This window comes from Stylophora pistillata, chromosome 3 (assembly GCF_964205215.1).
Source record: "Stylophora pistillata chromosome 3, jaStyPist1.2, whole genome shotgun sequence".
NCBI classification, from domain to species: Eukaryota; Metazoa; Cnidaria; class Anthozoa; order Scleractinia; family Pocilloporidae; genus Stylophora; species Stylophora pistillata.
In genome coordinates this window covers 25,802,596-25,817,006 of record NC_142521.1, presented here as the reverse complement: position 1 = coordinate 25,817,006, position 14,411 = coordinate 25,802,596, and the positions used below count along the sequence as shown (strand labels likewise).

At 37.1% G+C, this 14,411-nt stretch overlaps 2 protein-coding genes across 5 annotated transcripts; both read right to left on the bottom strand.

Annotated features, from left to right (window-relative positions):
- Positions 1-377: 377 nt before the first annotated feature.
- Positions 378-8,243, bottom strand: LOC148735278 (adhesion G protein-coupled receptor E5-like). Of its 3 annotated transcripts, none has more exons than XM_088751899.1 (7): positions 6,043-6,397; positions 5,735-5,843; positions 4,983-5,109; positions 3,244-3,361; positions 3,030-3,071; positions 1,658-1,790; positions 378-1,373 (listed from the first exon to the last, which is right to left on the bottom strand). In XM_088751899.1, exons 3-7 carry the CDS (start codon positions 5,051-5,053, stop codon positions 1,333-1,335), a joined length of 405 nt encoding a protein of 134 aa, XP_088608025.1. In that variant the 5' UTR covers positions 5,054-5,109; positions 5,735-5,843; positions 6,043-6,397; the 3' UTR covers positions 378-1,332. The 3 variants fall into 3 exon arrangements, 2 of the variants coding, with proteins under 2 accessions (XP_088608025.1, XP_088608026.1); XR_015998362.1 differs by lacking the exons at positions 378-1,373; positions 1,658-1,790; positions 3,030-3,071 and adding exons at positions 4,135-4,207; positions 7,369-7,612; positions 7,975-8,243 and having other exon boundaries at positions 6,043-6,188; XM_088751900.1 differs by lacking the exon at positions 5,735-5,843.
- Positions 6,551-13,720, bottom strand: LOC148735277 (splicing factor 3A subunit 1-like). Of its 2 annotated transcripts, XR_015998361.1 has the most exons (8): positions 13,409-13,720; positions 12,967-13,166; positions 12,563-12,601; positions 11,307-11,438; positions 10,427-10,464; positions 9,902-10,014; positions 8,173-9,467; positions 6,551-8,069 (listed from the first exon to the last, which is right to left on the bottom strand). XR_015998361.1 is itself a non-coding variant. In XM_088751898.1 (7 exons), the coding sequence occupies exons 2-7, from the start codon at positions 13,007-13,009 to the stop codon at positions 9,290-9,292; spliced, it is 543 nt and encodes a 180-aa protein (XP_088608024.1). In that variant the 5' UTR covers positions 13,010-13,166; positions 13,409-13,720; the 3' UTR covers positions 6,551-9,289. The 2 variants fall into 2 exon arrangements, 1 of the variants encoding a protein (XP_088608024.1); XM_088751898.1 differs by having other exon boundaries at positions 6,551-9,467.
- Between the last annotated feature and the right edge of the window lie 691 nt (positions 13,721-14,411).

Below are 14,411 nucleotides of genomic sequence, written 5' to 3'. Positions count from 1 at the left end.
ATACAGGATTATTAAGTCGGTAGAAAGAATTTATTGATCTAATAATGAGCTGGTCGGTAAACAGTTGCAAGAGTTGTCTTTCATTTCCTGCCATTTGATTGGTTACTTTAAACAAACCTTTCAATCTGATTGGTTAATGCGTTTAAGTAAAGATATGGTATTGGCTAGGAAAGAGACGCGATTTATGGCAAAAAAATGGTGAGATTCGTCGACAAATCCCACCAATAAGAGCCAATGAGATTGCAAGGAACACGTGTGATTTCAAAGTGAAGCTATAAAGAGATATATATTTAAATGTAGAGAACAGTTCACTGTTGTTGCTCAGCATTTAAGACAGATTTTACTAATCCAATGATCATCAACTTTAACAACTGGAATTTAAGACTATTATAGTTGAGCTTTTATCTCTTACAATCGGCGTAGCATTGTTAGTACATGCACTGAATATGTTAAGCATTTCCTACCGGTTTAAATAACCCATACTTTCCATGCTTCCTTTATCTAACCCCGAACATGGCTAAATATGATAACGATTCAACTGAATTCCGATTCGCCACCAGTAAACTACATATCGCTGGTCTTATTTACGCAGGCTTCAAGGTAGATTATCAATTTGACCTAAATTCCTAAAGATGACAGGTCGATACTTCTTGAGCCACCATTAAAGTTAATAAAATCATTAGCAAAACGAGAAAGCTTCATTTAATCTTCATTCCTAGATACCTATGAAAGCATTGCAAAGTTACAAAGCGATACTACTTGTCACTTTCATTGTTTGATTATTCTAGCCCTTAGTGGAGGGTCTCAGTGGGGTGATGCATTTTACGACTAACGGTTAATTTCTTCCTATAACAGTTAACAGAGATGTTACAAATTAGTTTAAATCATTAAGAAAACTTAATGACTATTTTTCGTTGTTTTAAAACACAGTTATCCGCTTGCTTTTACCACAAGACTCAGGCAACCAGGACGATTTGAGATCGTGCTGTTCTTCGGCTGATATTAAGTCATTTCTGTCGGCCACAAGACAAGACTTGTAACGATCTAAGTTTTGGACAATTTCTAAACGACGCATCGTAGATAGGAAAACATTTTACGATCAACTTTATTTATGACTATTGGTTAAAATATGCCGGTTTTTACGCCTGAGAGCTAAACTGTTTTGCAGTTTCACGGCTAACGCTTAACCCCATTGAGACCCTCCTGGTAAATCATAAACAAAGCAACACAGCTTTATCCGCAGCATGACGGCACGGATGGGTGTTAGTATTCAAGTTGTTATGCAGTTTACACCCTTCACTCTCAAGGTTGATCAATAAGTCATTGTACTTGTTAAATTGCCTCTTCTTCCACCCGCTCATCTAGGACGACCTCTGTTGACGAATTAAAAATGGTCATTGTCATGTAGGATCTCTGTAAAGGGTGTGTACAATCAGCTTGTCTGAAATTCACAAAATAGATGTTCTTCTTTTAAGAGATGTTGTTCTTGAGTATTTATTCGGTCGGTGTAGGCGGGCATTTAATCGTTTTTTGAACTGAACAATACAGAGTCAGATCATTGAAAGAAAGCAAAAGGCCCAAGTTAATAAGCCTATTGACTTATTTTACTTCTGTCAACGCATTTAGGCAAATTTTACAAAAATCAAAATTTTGTTACCGCAGCCCTTCTTTTCGTCGCCCTGCGACTTCCTGCCCGTTCTCATTCTGCCATCAGAAGTCATAGCTATCGATGTTTCCGTTTTCGAACCCAGTGACTGTTTCTTAGAAAGCTTGCGAATGGCTTCTCGCACCTTGTGAAAAACAGTTGTAAAATGCAATTAGCTCCTCACACAGTAAGATACCAGTGACTAAGAACATGAAAGGATCTGACGAGTCTCTAAATTTGACATTTTATGACTGAGTTAGGAATGATGAATTATAACTAAAAGAAGCTGCTCCATGAAGAGAAAGGTTGCGCTGCAGCTGCAAGACCCCCTGGGCCTCACTTCAGCAAGAATAGGGCTATATTGCATTTCAATTATTGTTTGCAATGAGAACTTGAAACTGTAACCTGACGATTAATCTTATGGTTCATTTTTTTAAACAATTTGTGATCTTAAACAATCATATATGGTACATCTGCAACAATAATAATAATTATAATAATAATAATAATAATAATAATAATAATAATATGTCAGTCTTGTCATGCAGATAGGTTACGAAATTTCGCCCTATCTTGCTTAGCTCACTAGCATCCAAACGTGTATACTGCATAATAATAACAATAATAAACAGTTTAACGTGGAGAAACACTTAGCTAGAAGCTAGTTTACAGGTTTTCCACGAAACAACTTAAACAAATAATTCAAATTGAAAATAACGTTGTTGAGAATCCCAACTGGCCGAAGGCAAACCAGTTGGCTATATTAGAAGCATGGCCGAGGATTTGTAACTCGGGGCCACCGTGAAACAAATCCAAGTAGTGGCCAGGGCGGGGCTTGAACCCGGGAGCGGCGGATTGCAAGTCCGACACGCTGACCACTCGACCATGCTACCTTCTGCAAGACCCTTTTCCCCTTTCTCCTCTTTCCTCTCCTTTTCCTCCTTCCCTCTTACAATGCAAAATTGCACTTGCTGTTTTCTGTTTCATGACATAAATGTATTCTCCTAAAAGGTGCCTGGTGTCTTCACTTAATTAAACGTCAGCCTCTACAACAGAGGTCCCTAGGCCCCTCTTGAAATGCATCGAAACATTAGCGATATACTTAACTATCACTATTCATCTACTTTACTGGAGCAGACATACTCCCTTTAAAGCTTTGAATGATAACTTTCTCCGAGGTAAAATAAAAAAAATGTGGTCACGTACAGTTTAGGGATGGGTGGGGGGGGGGACGAACAAAGAGTATTATGGAAAAAAATGTGGAAATACCAAACAACATCATTATGCATCATTTAACACTAAATCAAATGATCTATGGACTAGCACTGCGTTTTGCGCATTCAAGCCTTTATCAAGCAGTTTTTTGTCAATAATCTCAATGTACCTGATCATTAAGTATGCAGTGAAAGACACAAAACACGACTCCCTAAAGAAAGATTCAAAGGAATATCGATTAGAAAGCAATTTTTCTCTGTACATTTTCCCCACTTAATATCAAACATGATTTAATTCTTAATAAATCGATCACAATTTTCCATGATAGGATTAATAAGTTAAGAAACAGACACCCATTCATAATCAGGATCTCCATAGCTAACCTGAGTTGAGTTGAGCACAATGAAGAGATAACGCAAAGCTTCATTGAACTGTATGAATCCAAACAAATACGTGACACCAAGTAAAGGAAGTAAAGCAAGAATACTCTTTAGGCCTTTCCTGAGATAAGTAGATCAACATGCATTAGTTAGTAAATAAAGAAAACGGAAAAAGCGAAAAAACATTTTAAAAGCGATATCGACGAAACAGTAAGCGTATTTAAAGCGAATCTTTATTGTGCTATTATCTGGCGTATATCACAAAGCTTTGTAGAGAGATGAGGTACGACGCGCAAAAATCATCATTTTCTGTTAACTAAAAATGTTTCTCAGTTTAAAGCTTCCAAGCTGCTTTTAGTATATTTGGAGGCCAGCTTCCCAAAGACAACTCGCTGAAGAATTGCAAAAAATGACAACATTTGCCTAGGGAAAAAGAATACTAGGAACATAAAAGAGGCAAAACAAAAAACACTTAATTTGATTAAAGTCTCTAAAATAAAAAGAGGCTCAAGTGACACTTCCGAGAATGCCTAAGATGTTCTAACGACATTTAGAAGTTACTTCAGAAAGACTAAAATCGGACTTTAAAAGATGGACATTGATCAACAACGAAGCATTACATCCCTGTTTCCAATCTATTTTTCAGATTATGTTGTACTAACTGATCAAGTAGTAAGAACAAATTACTACAAATTACTAATTTACCAGTCATTTGTGTGAAATTTTCGTAAAGGGTTAAATTGGCTACGATATCGTTGGCATGGGACTAAAATATTTTCCCAAGGCTTTTAAGCTCACAGCAAGTGTCAGGGATATAGATTTGATTCCACACATCTGGTAGTTAATGACAATTAATTGCGAAGAAAAAGTCAAAACCACTCTCTCACTACTTACCACAAAAATTCTGGGACGTTGCGTCTAGGTGTATCAATGCGCAAAGCTAATTCTACTATAACATGCTCACAAACTGAAAAAAAAAAAAAGTTGCAAACGTGAAAAAAGATTTTCAACTTGCAAAGACATCGGCGAATAGATCGCAGATCTCTAACAACAAGAGAAGGGAAAGAAATACTCACTCTGGGAAAGGAGCGAATGCAAAAGCGGTGTTATTTGAGGGATTAATGGTATTTCCCGAGAATAGACACACAAAAAAACGTAAAAAATACCAGCAGAATGGCCAAAACTGGCCCTTTGAAAATCCACTGGTTTCCGTTGAGCCAGCATCTAATCAGGTGTTTTATGATGAGAGAGAGTTAGCAAATAGACATACAATTTGTCTCATTTTTGAGACATGAGAGGTGCACTCATTCTTCCTTCTATTTTAACTATTCCTGCCTGACGTAACCCATACTGGTCCAAAAACCGTTTCTATCAGGCTGACGAGACCTGACTAAAATTCAATGTCGCCTAAGATAAATCGCAACTACGATCCCTGTCACACAAAAACACCCTGCGCATGTACCCTAAACAACTTCCATGACAACTGGACACTGGAGCAACGTCATGCTAAATGGTCTGAAATGACCAATATTGAATATTGTCGTTCGATTAATTATCGTCAATCAGAACGCAAATTTCAAAAGATTTTTCTTCTGTAATTGATGATCAGTAAATTTTATGGAGGGAATGGTGATGCACACAAAATAACCAGCTGTCTCAATTAAGAAGTATCAAGACAATATGACTTTAACCATTTCAAATTGTGATGTCCAGTGTTGAGTGCTGGCGAAATGATGACAAACCTGTCCCGCTTTATTCCCATTCGTATAACCAAGGAGCCACAAGTGATGTCGGTAAATGTGACTTTCCCCATATCATAGCTTAACGGTTCAATAGCTGCCACCAAACTCACAATCACCAGAGGGATTCCTGCAAGACATACATATATTCACCAAGTCAAAACAGAGATGGTGCATTGTGAGGGCGGATCAAGAGGGTCTGTCACAAAAGATAGCTTTAGCCTCTCCAGCAAAAATGTTTTTATTTTCTTATGTTAATCTTAAGACCACAGGGTTAGCTGATTGTATGAAAATTGAGTGCTCTTATAAAGTGGCCGTGGAATTTTCCAGCCCTTCTAATTAAGATGCTGAAGTGGTTGTGGTATGGACCCTTTTCAAGGAGCATACACGTTTTTATCTACACTCGTCATATATTAGTTTTCCAGGAGGGTCTGTCCTTGAAAAGCTCGTGAAAGTTAATGGGGAACTTGCACCATGGTTTCGCAGAGATAGATGCAGCATTTTGCTATTGGCAGTGAAGGCGTTGAAGATAAACCACGTCCAGAGGTCCTGAAAAGCTCGCCTCACACAGATGTACCTTGATGACATGGTACTCGTTCAACCATTTCCGCCGGCTGAAAACGGACACAGATTTCCGAAAATGTTTCAAACAGTTGGAAAATAGTGGTGCGACATCCAAAATTTTCTTATTAACTGTAAGAACAAGCCGGTTGATAGGAACTTGTATGTGCGCAAATAGTGTCTCCGCAACTTACAAGATATTTCTCTCTAGTTTTGAAGAATGTCACATCTAGAACACCTACAAGGTTACCGAGGCCCATGGACAGCAGATTTTTATGCACAAACAACTTTTCACTCTTTATCCTAAGATATAAAATGTAAATTAGTGTGGTACAATTGAAGCGAACGAAAGATTTTACGCTTTAAAACAACAACTCGGATGTGCATGTACTAATATTATCACATGAATATCAATGAATATAAGTATATCTGCGATCTCTTTTGTCAGATATCACAGTTTAATTGGGACATAACATACCGCTCCCACTTGTAGAGACTTTACCTTATGATTGTAAGGAGTACAAGTGACACGAACACTGCTGCTACTGAAATACACATTAGAACCAGCTCCAAGTTGTCCTGGATTTCTCTTTGCTTGATTGACTCGGGCGTGAGTTCAGGGTTAAGGATCACTTGATCTCCGCTTTACTACCACACAAAGAAAGCAATACTATAATGACGTATTTCCTTTTCACTGACCTCAAGCTTTTGACGGCAACAGAGAAATCGTCTGCTTCTATTTTTTCAGGGTAACGATTTTGACGAAAGCGCGTTTCTATAAAAGGATTACCAGAGATGCTGGATAAAAAAAACACACATGGAAGGTGGGAATTTGGTTTAATAATATGTGCCGAAAAAAGCTTAAACGGAAGAACTCATGATGAACTTAAGGACTTCCGTTGAGGGTGTAGCTGATATTTATTAGAATGCACACTGATTTAGTGGGGAACTAGAAAAAGTAACGGTGTAAATGCATGAGTACACATAAGTACTCCAGCTGATTCACAGGCTTGTTTTTCAAATGCAACTTTTAATCACCAGTCGTTTATCCTAAAGTCCGTCAAACAGAGTCTAATAGTCATTAAAACCACCTGAAGTATTCATTGTACTGATCAGATTTTTAATACAACGTCGTCATTACTCAAGTCGAACGCGAAACCGGCGACAAGGATCTTAGAACCGTCCTATTTACTGAAGAACGAGACATTACTATTGCTTCATTATTATTGATTAACAAGATTATGATAAAGTTCACCCCATCAATTGTAATCAGTTTACAGCCATTTGCTTTCATTATTTTTTTTTCTTTGTGGCTGGACGGGACCTTAACCTAAACAACAACAGAATGTAATTCTAATTATTGACTTTGCTCTTTCAATAATGTTCAGTTTTAGACAGTTCAGACTAAGACAATTCAGTTAGGGAAGATTCTTAAGATTTGGCTTTGTTTTTAAGGGGTTGAAAAAGCTTGACTTCCCAACTGGATTTCTGCGGGATTGATTGTAAACATTATAACTTGATTGCATTATCAGTAGTTTACACTAAAGCAATGGTTCACTCTATCAAAACAAGTCAAAGCGAAGCTACTCCCTCAAGACTCTCATTCTTGGTGTTCTCTCTCGCTCCACACTTGTCCTTCACGGCATAGTTTATTCTCGTTCCTTAGTTTGCATTCAGAAAAATCAAATAAATGATAAATTTAAGATTTATAAACGAAACCGAGCGTTTTCTATTGCTTCTCAGTAATGATTCTACAGCCCAAATCTTTTGCCACCAGTTTGCCTTCAGATACGCTAATGTAACGTTTACTTGGTAGTGCAAGACGTACTTTGTCTAAAATATTAGGACTATTTGTGGTGTTTACGACAGATGTTAGGTTGAGAAGAACTTCTTTCGATGAAAAAGCTGGTAGCCATCGAAGTGATTTGACGTTTAACCTGATATCTAACTGGTGTTTTGTGTCTTGCCGTTGCGGATGCTGCATGAATCGGTTGAATCCTCCAGTCGTGAACATCATTTTTCTGGAGGGAGGTTGGGAAAATAACCCAGAGAACACAGAAACCCCAGCCACTCTAAGTTAATGAAAAGAAAAAGGAAATATATGAAAAAGAAAACAGTTATTAGAGGTGATGGGAGCTTCACTCAGCGGAACCTCAATGCTGTTCGTAAGAGTTTTCTTGGTAATTCTGTCCGATGTGGTACTCCTGCTGAGTCAGCCCCTGTTTGATACATATTATTTTGCATGGAGTTCAGCAAATGGTGCACTATTACTTGCAATAGGAGGGGTACAAACGACAAAGACTTGTTTGAAGAGTTTTTCACTTACATAGATCCGAATAAAATATTTCGACCCCACAATTACCTTAAGTGCTTAAGTGTTTACTCAACCTTTCAATGGCTCTCCATCACACTTCCATCCTATTTACTAACTTACTTGAGAGGTTCATGACATGTGTTCTTAGAGCCTGCGAGTGACGCAGTTTCCCTAAAGAGATGGCACACTGCAGTTATCAAATCTATTCGCTCTTCCTGTGTAAGAAAAATGTATGAAATCAGTAATTGGCCTTGATTGAAATGAAAAATTAGTACAGTGACATCATCTTCACGCAGTTGGCTCACAAAATTAAAGGACCTTTTAGTCTTACAGAAGTCTGAAGTGGATGTGGGAGGCGCGTGCTCGTCAGCCACGAGAATATCCTGCATTGAAAGAAAGGAAATTAAAATGACTGAAGGGGAAAACACCCCCCCCCCCCACAAAAAAAAAAAAAAAAAAAAACTGACGGTGTGTTTAGGGTAAATATATGTGAGAAGGGCATGTAAAAGTTAACATTTCGGCCAAAGAATATTATCATATAGGTAAGTTTGACTAAATTGTCACAACATCAGTCGGAAAGAACCCTTAGTTTCCGTTTTCTGATGAATGACTCGCCTTATCAGGAGCGTGGGACACACAGAGAGTCCGAAACGTTATGGAGAGTGTCACATAGGGACCTAGTTAAGGCTTAATTCATTAGAGAGTGTTATTCCATTGCCAAGCTCAAAATCTACCTCCAATGCCATTTAATTGGAGTTGACTTTTTAAGATTCAACCGTTGTGTAAAAGAGAGGTTTCTGTACCTGACAGAAGATAATCGTGATATTAGCGTTCTTCGAAGTGATGGGTGTTAATAACGTTTTTACGGCTTGGACGAGATTGTTGTAGATCTAAAAAAAAACTCTGTTGTTTTGAAAACGCCCTATCGAAGCAGAAAGCTCTCGTGAAATGCCGAGAAAGTTTGTGATGCTAACCTCCTTAATCTGAAAACAAAACAGCATAGTGAAAACTTTTAATAAAACAAAGAAAAGATCTTAAGATATAGTCTATTCCTATCATCTTCCTCCTACTTTGTAAAGTTAAATCGCGTGAAAGATCATATTAACTGCAGAAATACAGTCGTTCTGCACGTTTGTTTGTTTCTAATTACTTTTTAGTTACGCAGTAGGAGTGGACCATAAATTCCAAATACACCAGTTAGAGATTCTGCGAGAAGCTTAACGTCAGTCAAAAAAAGATAACAGCAGCAACTTAATTGTAAAATAAGAAGGGGTGTGGTCGTCCTACATTAACAAAAAGTAAAAAGACCAGTGAGCCAATGATATGAAATAAATTACAATACTGGTAAGATACGCAACGCCCACAAATAAATAGTTCGCAAAAAATCACAAACCAGATTACCAGCAAAGAGGAAAGAGAAAAGAAATGACATTTTTTAAGCGTTTTTACCAACTTTGCAAGAGGGTATAAAAAGGCAGGTTAACTTTTGATTGAAGTAATCAAGAAGTCGGTTCATGAGATTGGTGCCCATTATGGCAAACATACTTGCTCTCGGTTCATGAGACTGATGCCCATTCCTTGCCACAAACTGTGCAGTTAGTTTTACAATATTCCTGTGTGTTTAAAAGGGATAAAAAATGATGACTTGAAATTACCATGAAAGACCTACATCATTCTATATCAATTCTCTACACTGTCTTCCTCTGTTTTTCCTTATTTTTGCTTATAGAATATGGTGTTGAATCAAAAAGTATTCCCAGGTTAATATTATCATAGAATTCAATAATTTCCAATACTGTAACAGTACCTTAAGGAGAACATTTCAGAAGGCTAGGCTACAAGCATATGTATCTTGCATCAATACAAACTGAACAGAAATATTTAACATGCCATCAGGTTTTCAGTATAAACAGATTATAGTTGAATTCAACTTTACTAATACATGTAAATAACAATTTAAGGTAAAATATATCCAAGGTTACTGATTTTACCCCAGAGAATTCTGAAAATAAAAGAAAAGCATATATGAAGGTATTTTATTACTCACAGATCTAATGCAGATATGGAAGGTGGATCAGCCATAAATTCAAAATCAGGGGGAGGTTCTTTGGGTACAGGTGGCTCTGAAATTGCCACTGGCATCTGCATCAATGGTTTTGGCTGAAACCAAACACAAACAGAGTTAAAATGAGGTCAATGTGAACAGTAATGCATTCCTTGAGCATGCTTCAAAATTGACAATGGATATAACCATCTCAAGTTTTACCAAGCTGCAACCATTTTGGTCATCTGGAGGCTGGAAAGATTTAGTTGACACAACTTGCTCTACAAATCACCAACTTGAGCCTCAAAACTTTGTAATTGAAACTTTGGAGAATTGAGTATTGAGTTTCACTCCAAGACTGTCCACTTACTGTACAAGTGACTAACACAGTAGGCTGTAACAACGAATTCTCAAGATTAATCCACAACAGATCTACACTATGTAGCTTTCATTTGGAGAATTTGTTCTCAGATCTCAGAAGTGAAAGAGTCAATAAGGGTCATAAAGATCCTTTAAAAATGTTCCTACCTTTTGTGGAACAGGAGCTGCTGGGATGACCTCCAGTTCTGATAAATAGTTTATGATCAATTTAATGCATTAAAGTATCACAAAATTTATTAATTATATTATAGCAGACCAAACTACATATACATGTATGACAAATTAAGTTCCAAAGCAATTACAGGTCCAAATCTAGTTTGCTTTGCTGTTGTTAAAATATAATTACTGTTATATCGATCTACACTGTATCACTGGGGGGGTAATAATTATTTTTCACGGATTGCGTGTTTAAAAATGCAAAAACAAATATTTGTTATTAAATGGATATAGAATATCCAATACCCAATAAAGGAAATTCCACTTAGTGTGGTTTGAAATGAGGGAAGAAGATAACTACACACTACAGCAGCAATCAGAAGATAAAACCTTATAAACTAGTTTGAAGTACAGATAAACACAAGACATAGATACACTGTACAAAAAAAAAGAAAGAAAGAAAATGTAAAGACAGTGGGACCAATGTGTAGAAAAAAAATGGTCCCAATAATTCCAGGTAAAAATAAGTGTAGGCAGAGTTGGCTCTTCTGGAAGGAAAAAACTAAAGGATCCACAGAAAAACCCTTGGCAACAAAGATACATGCAGGGACCAAAAAAACTCAATCAATGTGAGACCCTTGCTCCAAAAATCAGACCTGGATCAGACCTGGGTCATGTCAATGGAATGTTACAGCTCTTCTTACTACATCATCCAAGCCCTCTTCCAAAGAAAAGTTCAGACTGTAAATGGCTACTTCTGCATTACTGCATATCATAATATACCTGTAACACATACTGTTCATCCTTAGGATCCTCTTTTTCTTTTCAAACTATAAAAGTGGACCTGATGTATCATGTTCCTATCTCTCACCTTTGTCATCCTGCTCTTTAATTTCTGTAACTTTTGGTTGGAAGTATGCATGGTAGGGGTCTCCAGGATTCAGGAAATTAAACTTTGGATTGTTTATTTCATTCTGTCTGATTTGCGATTCAAATTCAGGTCCTGCAACAAATAGATAACAGTGACACAATAATTACTTACACAATCCACTTTTCTCAAAGCAGTAAAATCATCAAATGTAGTGGTTTTAGAATGGTGAAAAGTGACTGGAGGATGTTCTCCATATTGCAGAACAAAATAACTCAGTGCATCAAAATTTAGCTATATAATAAGCTAAAGAATACATGCATTTTAATTGGTTCTTATCTATGATATGTTGCTGAACTACTGCATAGATGATGTCACCATCGACAAAATTTTACTTTTTTAAATAAAACAAATGGATTCCATGTTTCCATGTGCGTGTATCTGTTCAGCAATGGATCAATGATGACACCACAAGCAACTGTGGTAAGAACCACTTTCTTGTTCTGGCCACATTTCAAAATCATCAATGATCTACTACTAAACAGATACATGCCAACACAGAATTGATCTGTTAAACAGAGAATTCTGCATGACCACCGTGGAATTCTACCATCTACAATCTCTGATCACCACAAAGGATACCAGTTTCATTTTAGAATGATGTTTTTCCCTGAACACTGTTGCTGAACAGACAGAGCTCTGTGCTGTAAAATATCTCTTTGTTGGGATGCATTTAAATCACACAGAGACAAATGCTGTTCCATTGAGTGTCAAAAATAATTTGGTATTACATTGTTTTTTACTTTACTTTGTTCTGTGACTACTCAAGAAAACTTGTTCTCCCTCCCGACTGATCTAGTCCAAAACTAAAACCAAATGCCAGCTGATCACCACATTTCCTTGAAGTAGAGCAGGTCAGTGTGGTGACTGTATGGTTCTTACTTGGAGTTCTTCTCTTCTCTTCTCTCCTTGAGATTCTTTCCTTTAGTGTCATATGACACCAAATCAAAAGTTGCTCTATTTAGGGAGTTTTTTTGTCAAACTTGTAATAACAAAGTTATTTATGGTCATCTAGCTAATCAAATACTTATGGACCAAACAAGACTCCACTCTTATCTGTCACACATTTACAACTACAGTATACACACGTGTATGATCCACATATGCAAGTATAATAATTTTAATTCTCACGTCTACTGTTACCGTAGTGTCGATATACTGATCAATACTTGTTATTTTACATATGTGTTGCTACTCACCGTTCCTGGCAACAAAGCTCGCAGTCTTGTCAACGATATCTGAACCTTAAGTTAAGGTTTACGTGTATTTTATATAACTACTTTGAATAAAATGCTCTCATTACCGACCAGTTACGAAATAGCTTTGCTTCGTTCTGAAATATATTTACATGTAGTCATGCACGTCAACTTGAAGTTCTGCACCACACTATATAGCAGCATTGAAACTATCATCTGTCACAGGATTTTTTTTGAAAGGACATAATTTTCATTTCGTTTGATCTTTCCAAAATGAAAGCAACGAGACAATATGATCAGTCTTCCTACAACGTGACGTCTAATTAGTGAAAGACGAAGTTGGAAATGCCTCACCGTATTCTCGCCACCAAGTGACCACAAAACGTTGTCTACACAAGGAAAGATACTTCTCACCTCCGGTGGAGGGTAAATAACTCCGATGGCCGGCATCCTGTGAGTAGAAGATTACTGCAACAACTCAGAACGCTATTCCTTCACGCGGCGGCCATCTTTCTGCATGACAACGAGGTCACCAAATTCTACACGTGCATGATGTCGAGGCTATGAATAGCTGTCTTGCTCCAGACTTCTTACGAGCGAATTTCCGCTATAAATATAAATAAGGAAAATTTTAAAAAATATGTGATCCGACGTTCGATTCAGAGAAAGAGGGAAAATTATCGGAAATAAGGGAGAAAGGTAGTCACTGTATTTTCATTCATACTAAATACATTCTTGTTAAATTCAATCAGAATACAGAGAGGTCCAGCTGAGAATGTAACAGTTTTGAATCAAGAAAAGGATTGAAAGCTTTATGTAAAAAAAGAGAAACAAAGTACTGTACCCTACCCGAGTTTTAATGCAACATGAGGGTCAATTAACGCACTTGACACGGTTCTGTTATCCAAGGAAGCACAAACGAAAAATGCGCGGCTGCTTCAAAATAAATTCAATGTTTTCAGGAACCACAGTGTTCATTTCGACCGACTTCTCATCTAGCTAAAGTTATCGAAGGTTGAATTATAGGAATATTCTTTTCGAGAGCTGAAGATCCAAACTATGGAGAATTCCAGTCAATGGAGGTTATTAAATTAAATTTCAGCGCACGTGGTTGAAGAACTGTATCTGGCAACTTTACCGCGCTTTTAAGAAACGCAGGCATCAACATGGGCAGCTTATAACAAACAGTAGAGCCAATGATGAATCAAAATAAATACATGTTTACCGCCATGTCGGGAAAAAAATGCCGACAAACAAGTCGCAAGTGTGATATCACTCTCCGTTCTAATTGGATGAGTAGGTTGCTGGTAATGTTTTTTTTTTTTTTTCGAAGATAAATCAAGACGAGCTTTTCACTACATCAAAAGTATCCAACCCCGAGATATTTTAGACACTCGACTAAAAAATTCCTTATCTTCGGGCTTTATCAGATTATTTCGAGTGTACTTCAGACAAAGTTTTCTAACCATCACTTCCATTTTTATGTCTTCTAGTAAACACAATGTCGTAGAGATAATTTGGAATTAGCCACAAACGGAAAACATCACGCTAACTAAGACTTGCAAAATTTGCAACTCTGATGTTGGTAAATGCCTAGCATGTATCCACAGAATCATACACAAGTTGCATTTTACACTTGACGATATATTCGTTGTGCTTGATATACGTTTGCTATCGGTATTGCGAAGTCAACGCCTTTGAATGAAAACCATCGAATACATAGCACGACTAATTTTGCATTCCTGCTTTTCACAAAGATTTCTTTAATTGGAGGCAAAAACGGCAGGTGTTCACCAATCTGTATAACAGATACTTGTTCCTGAATAGAAAGTGGTAAAGTGAATTAACTTTG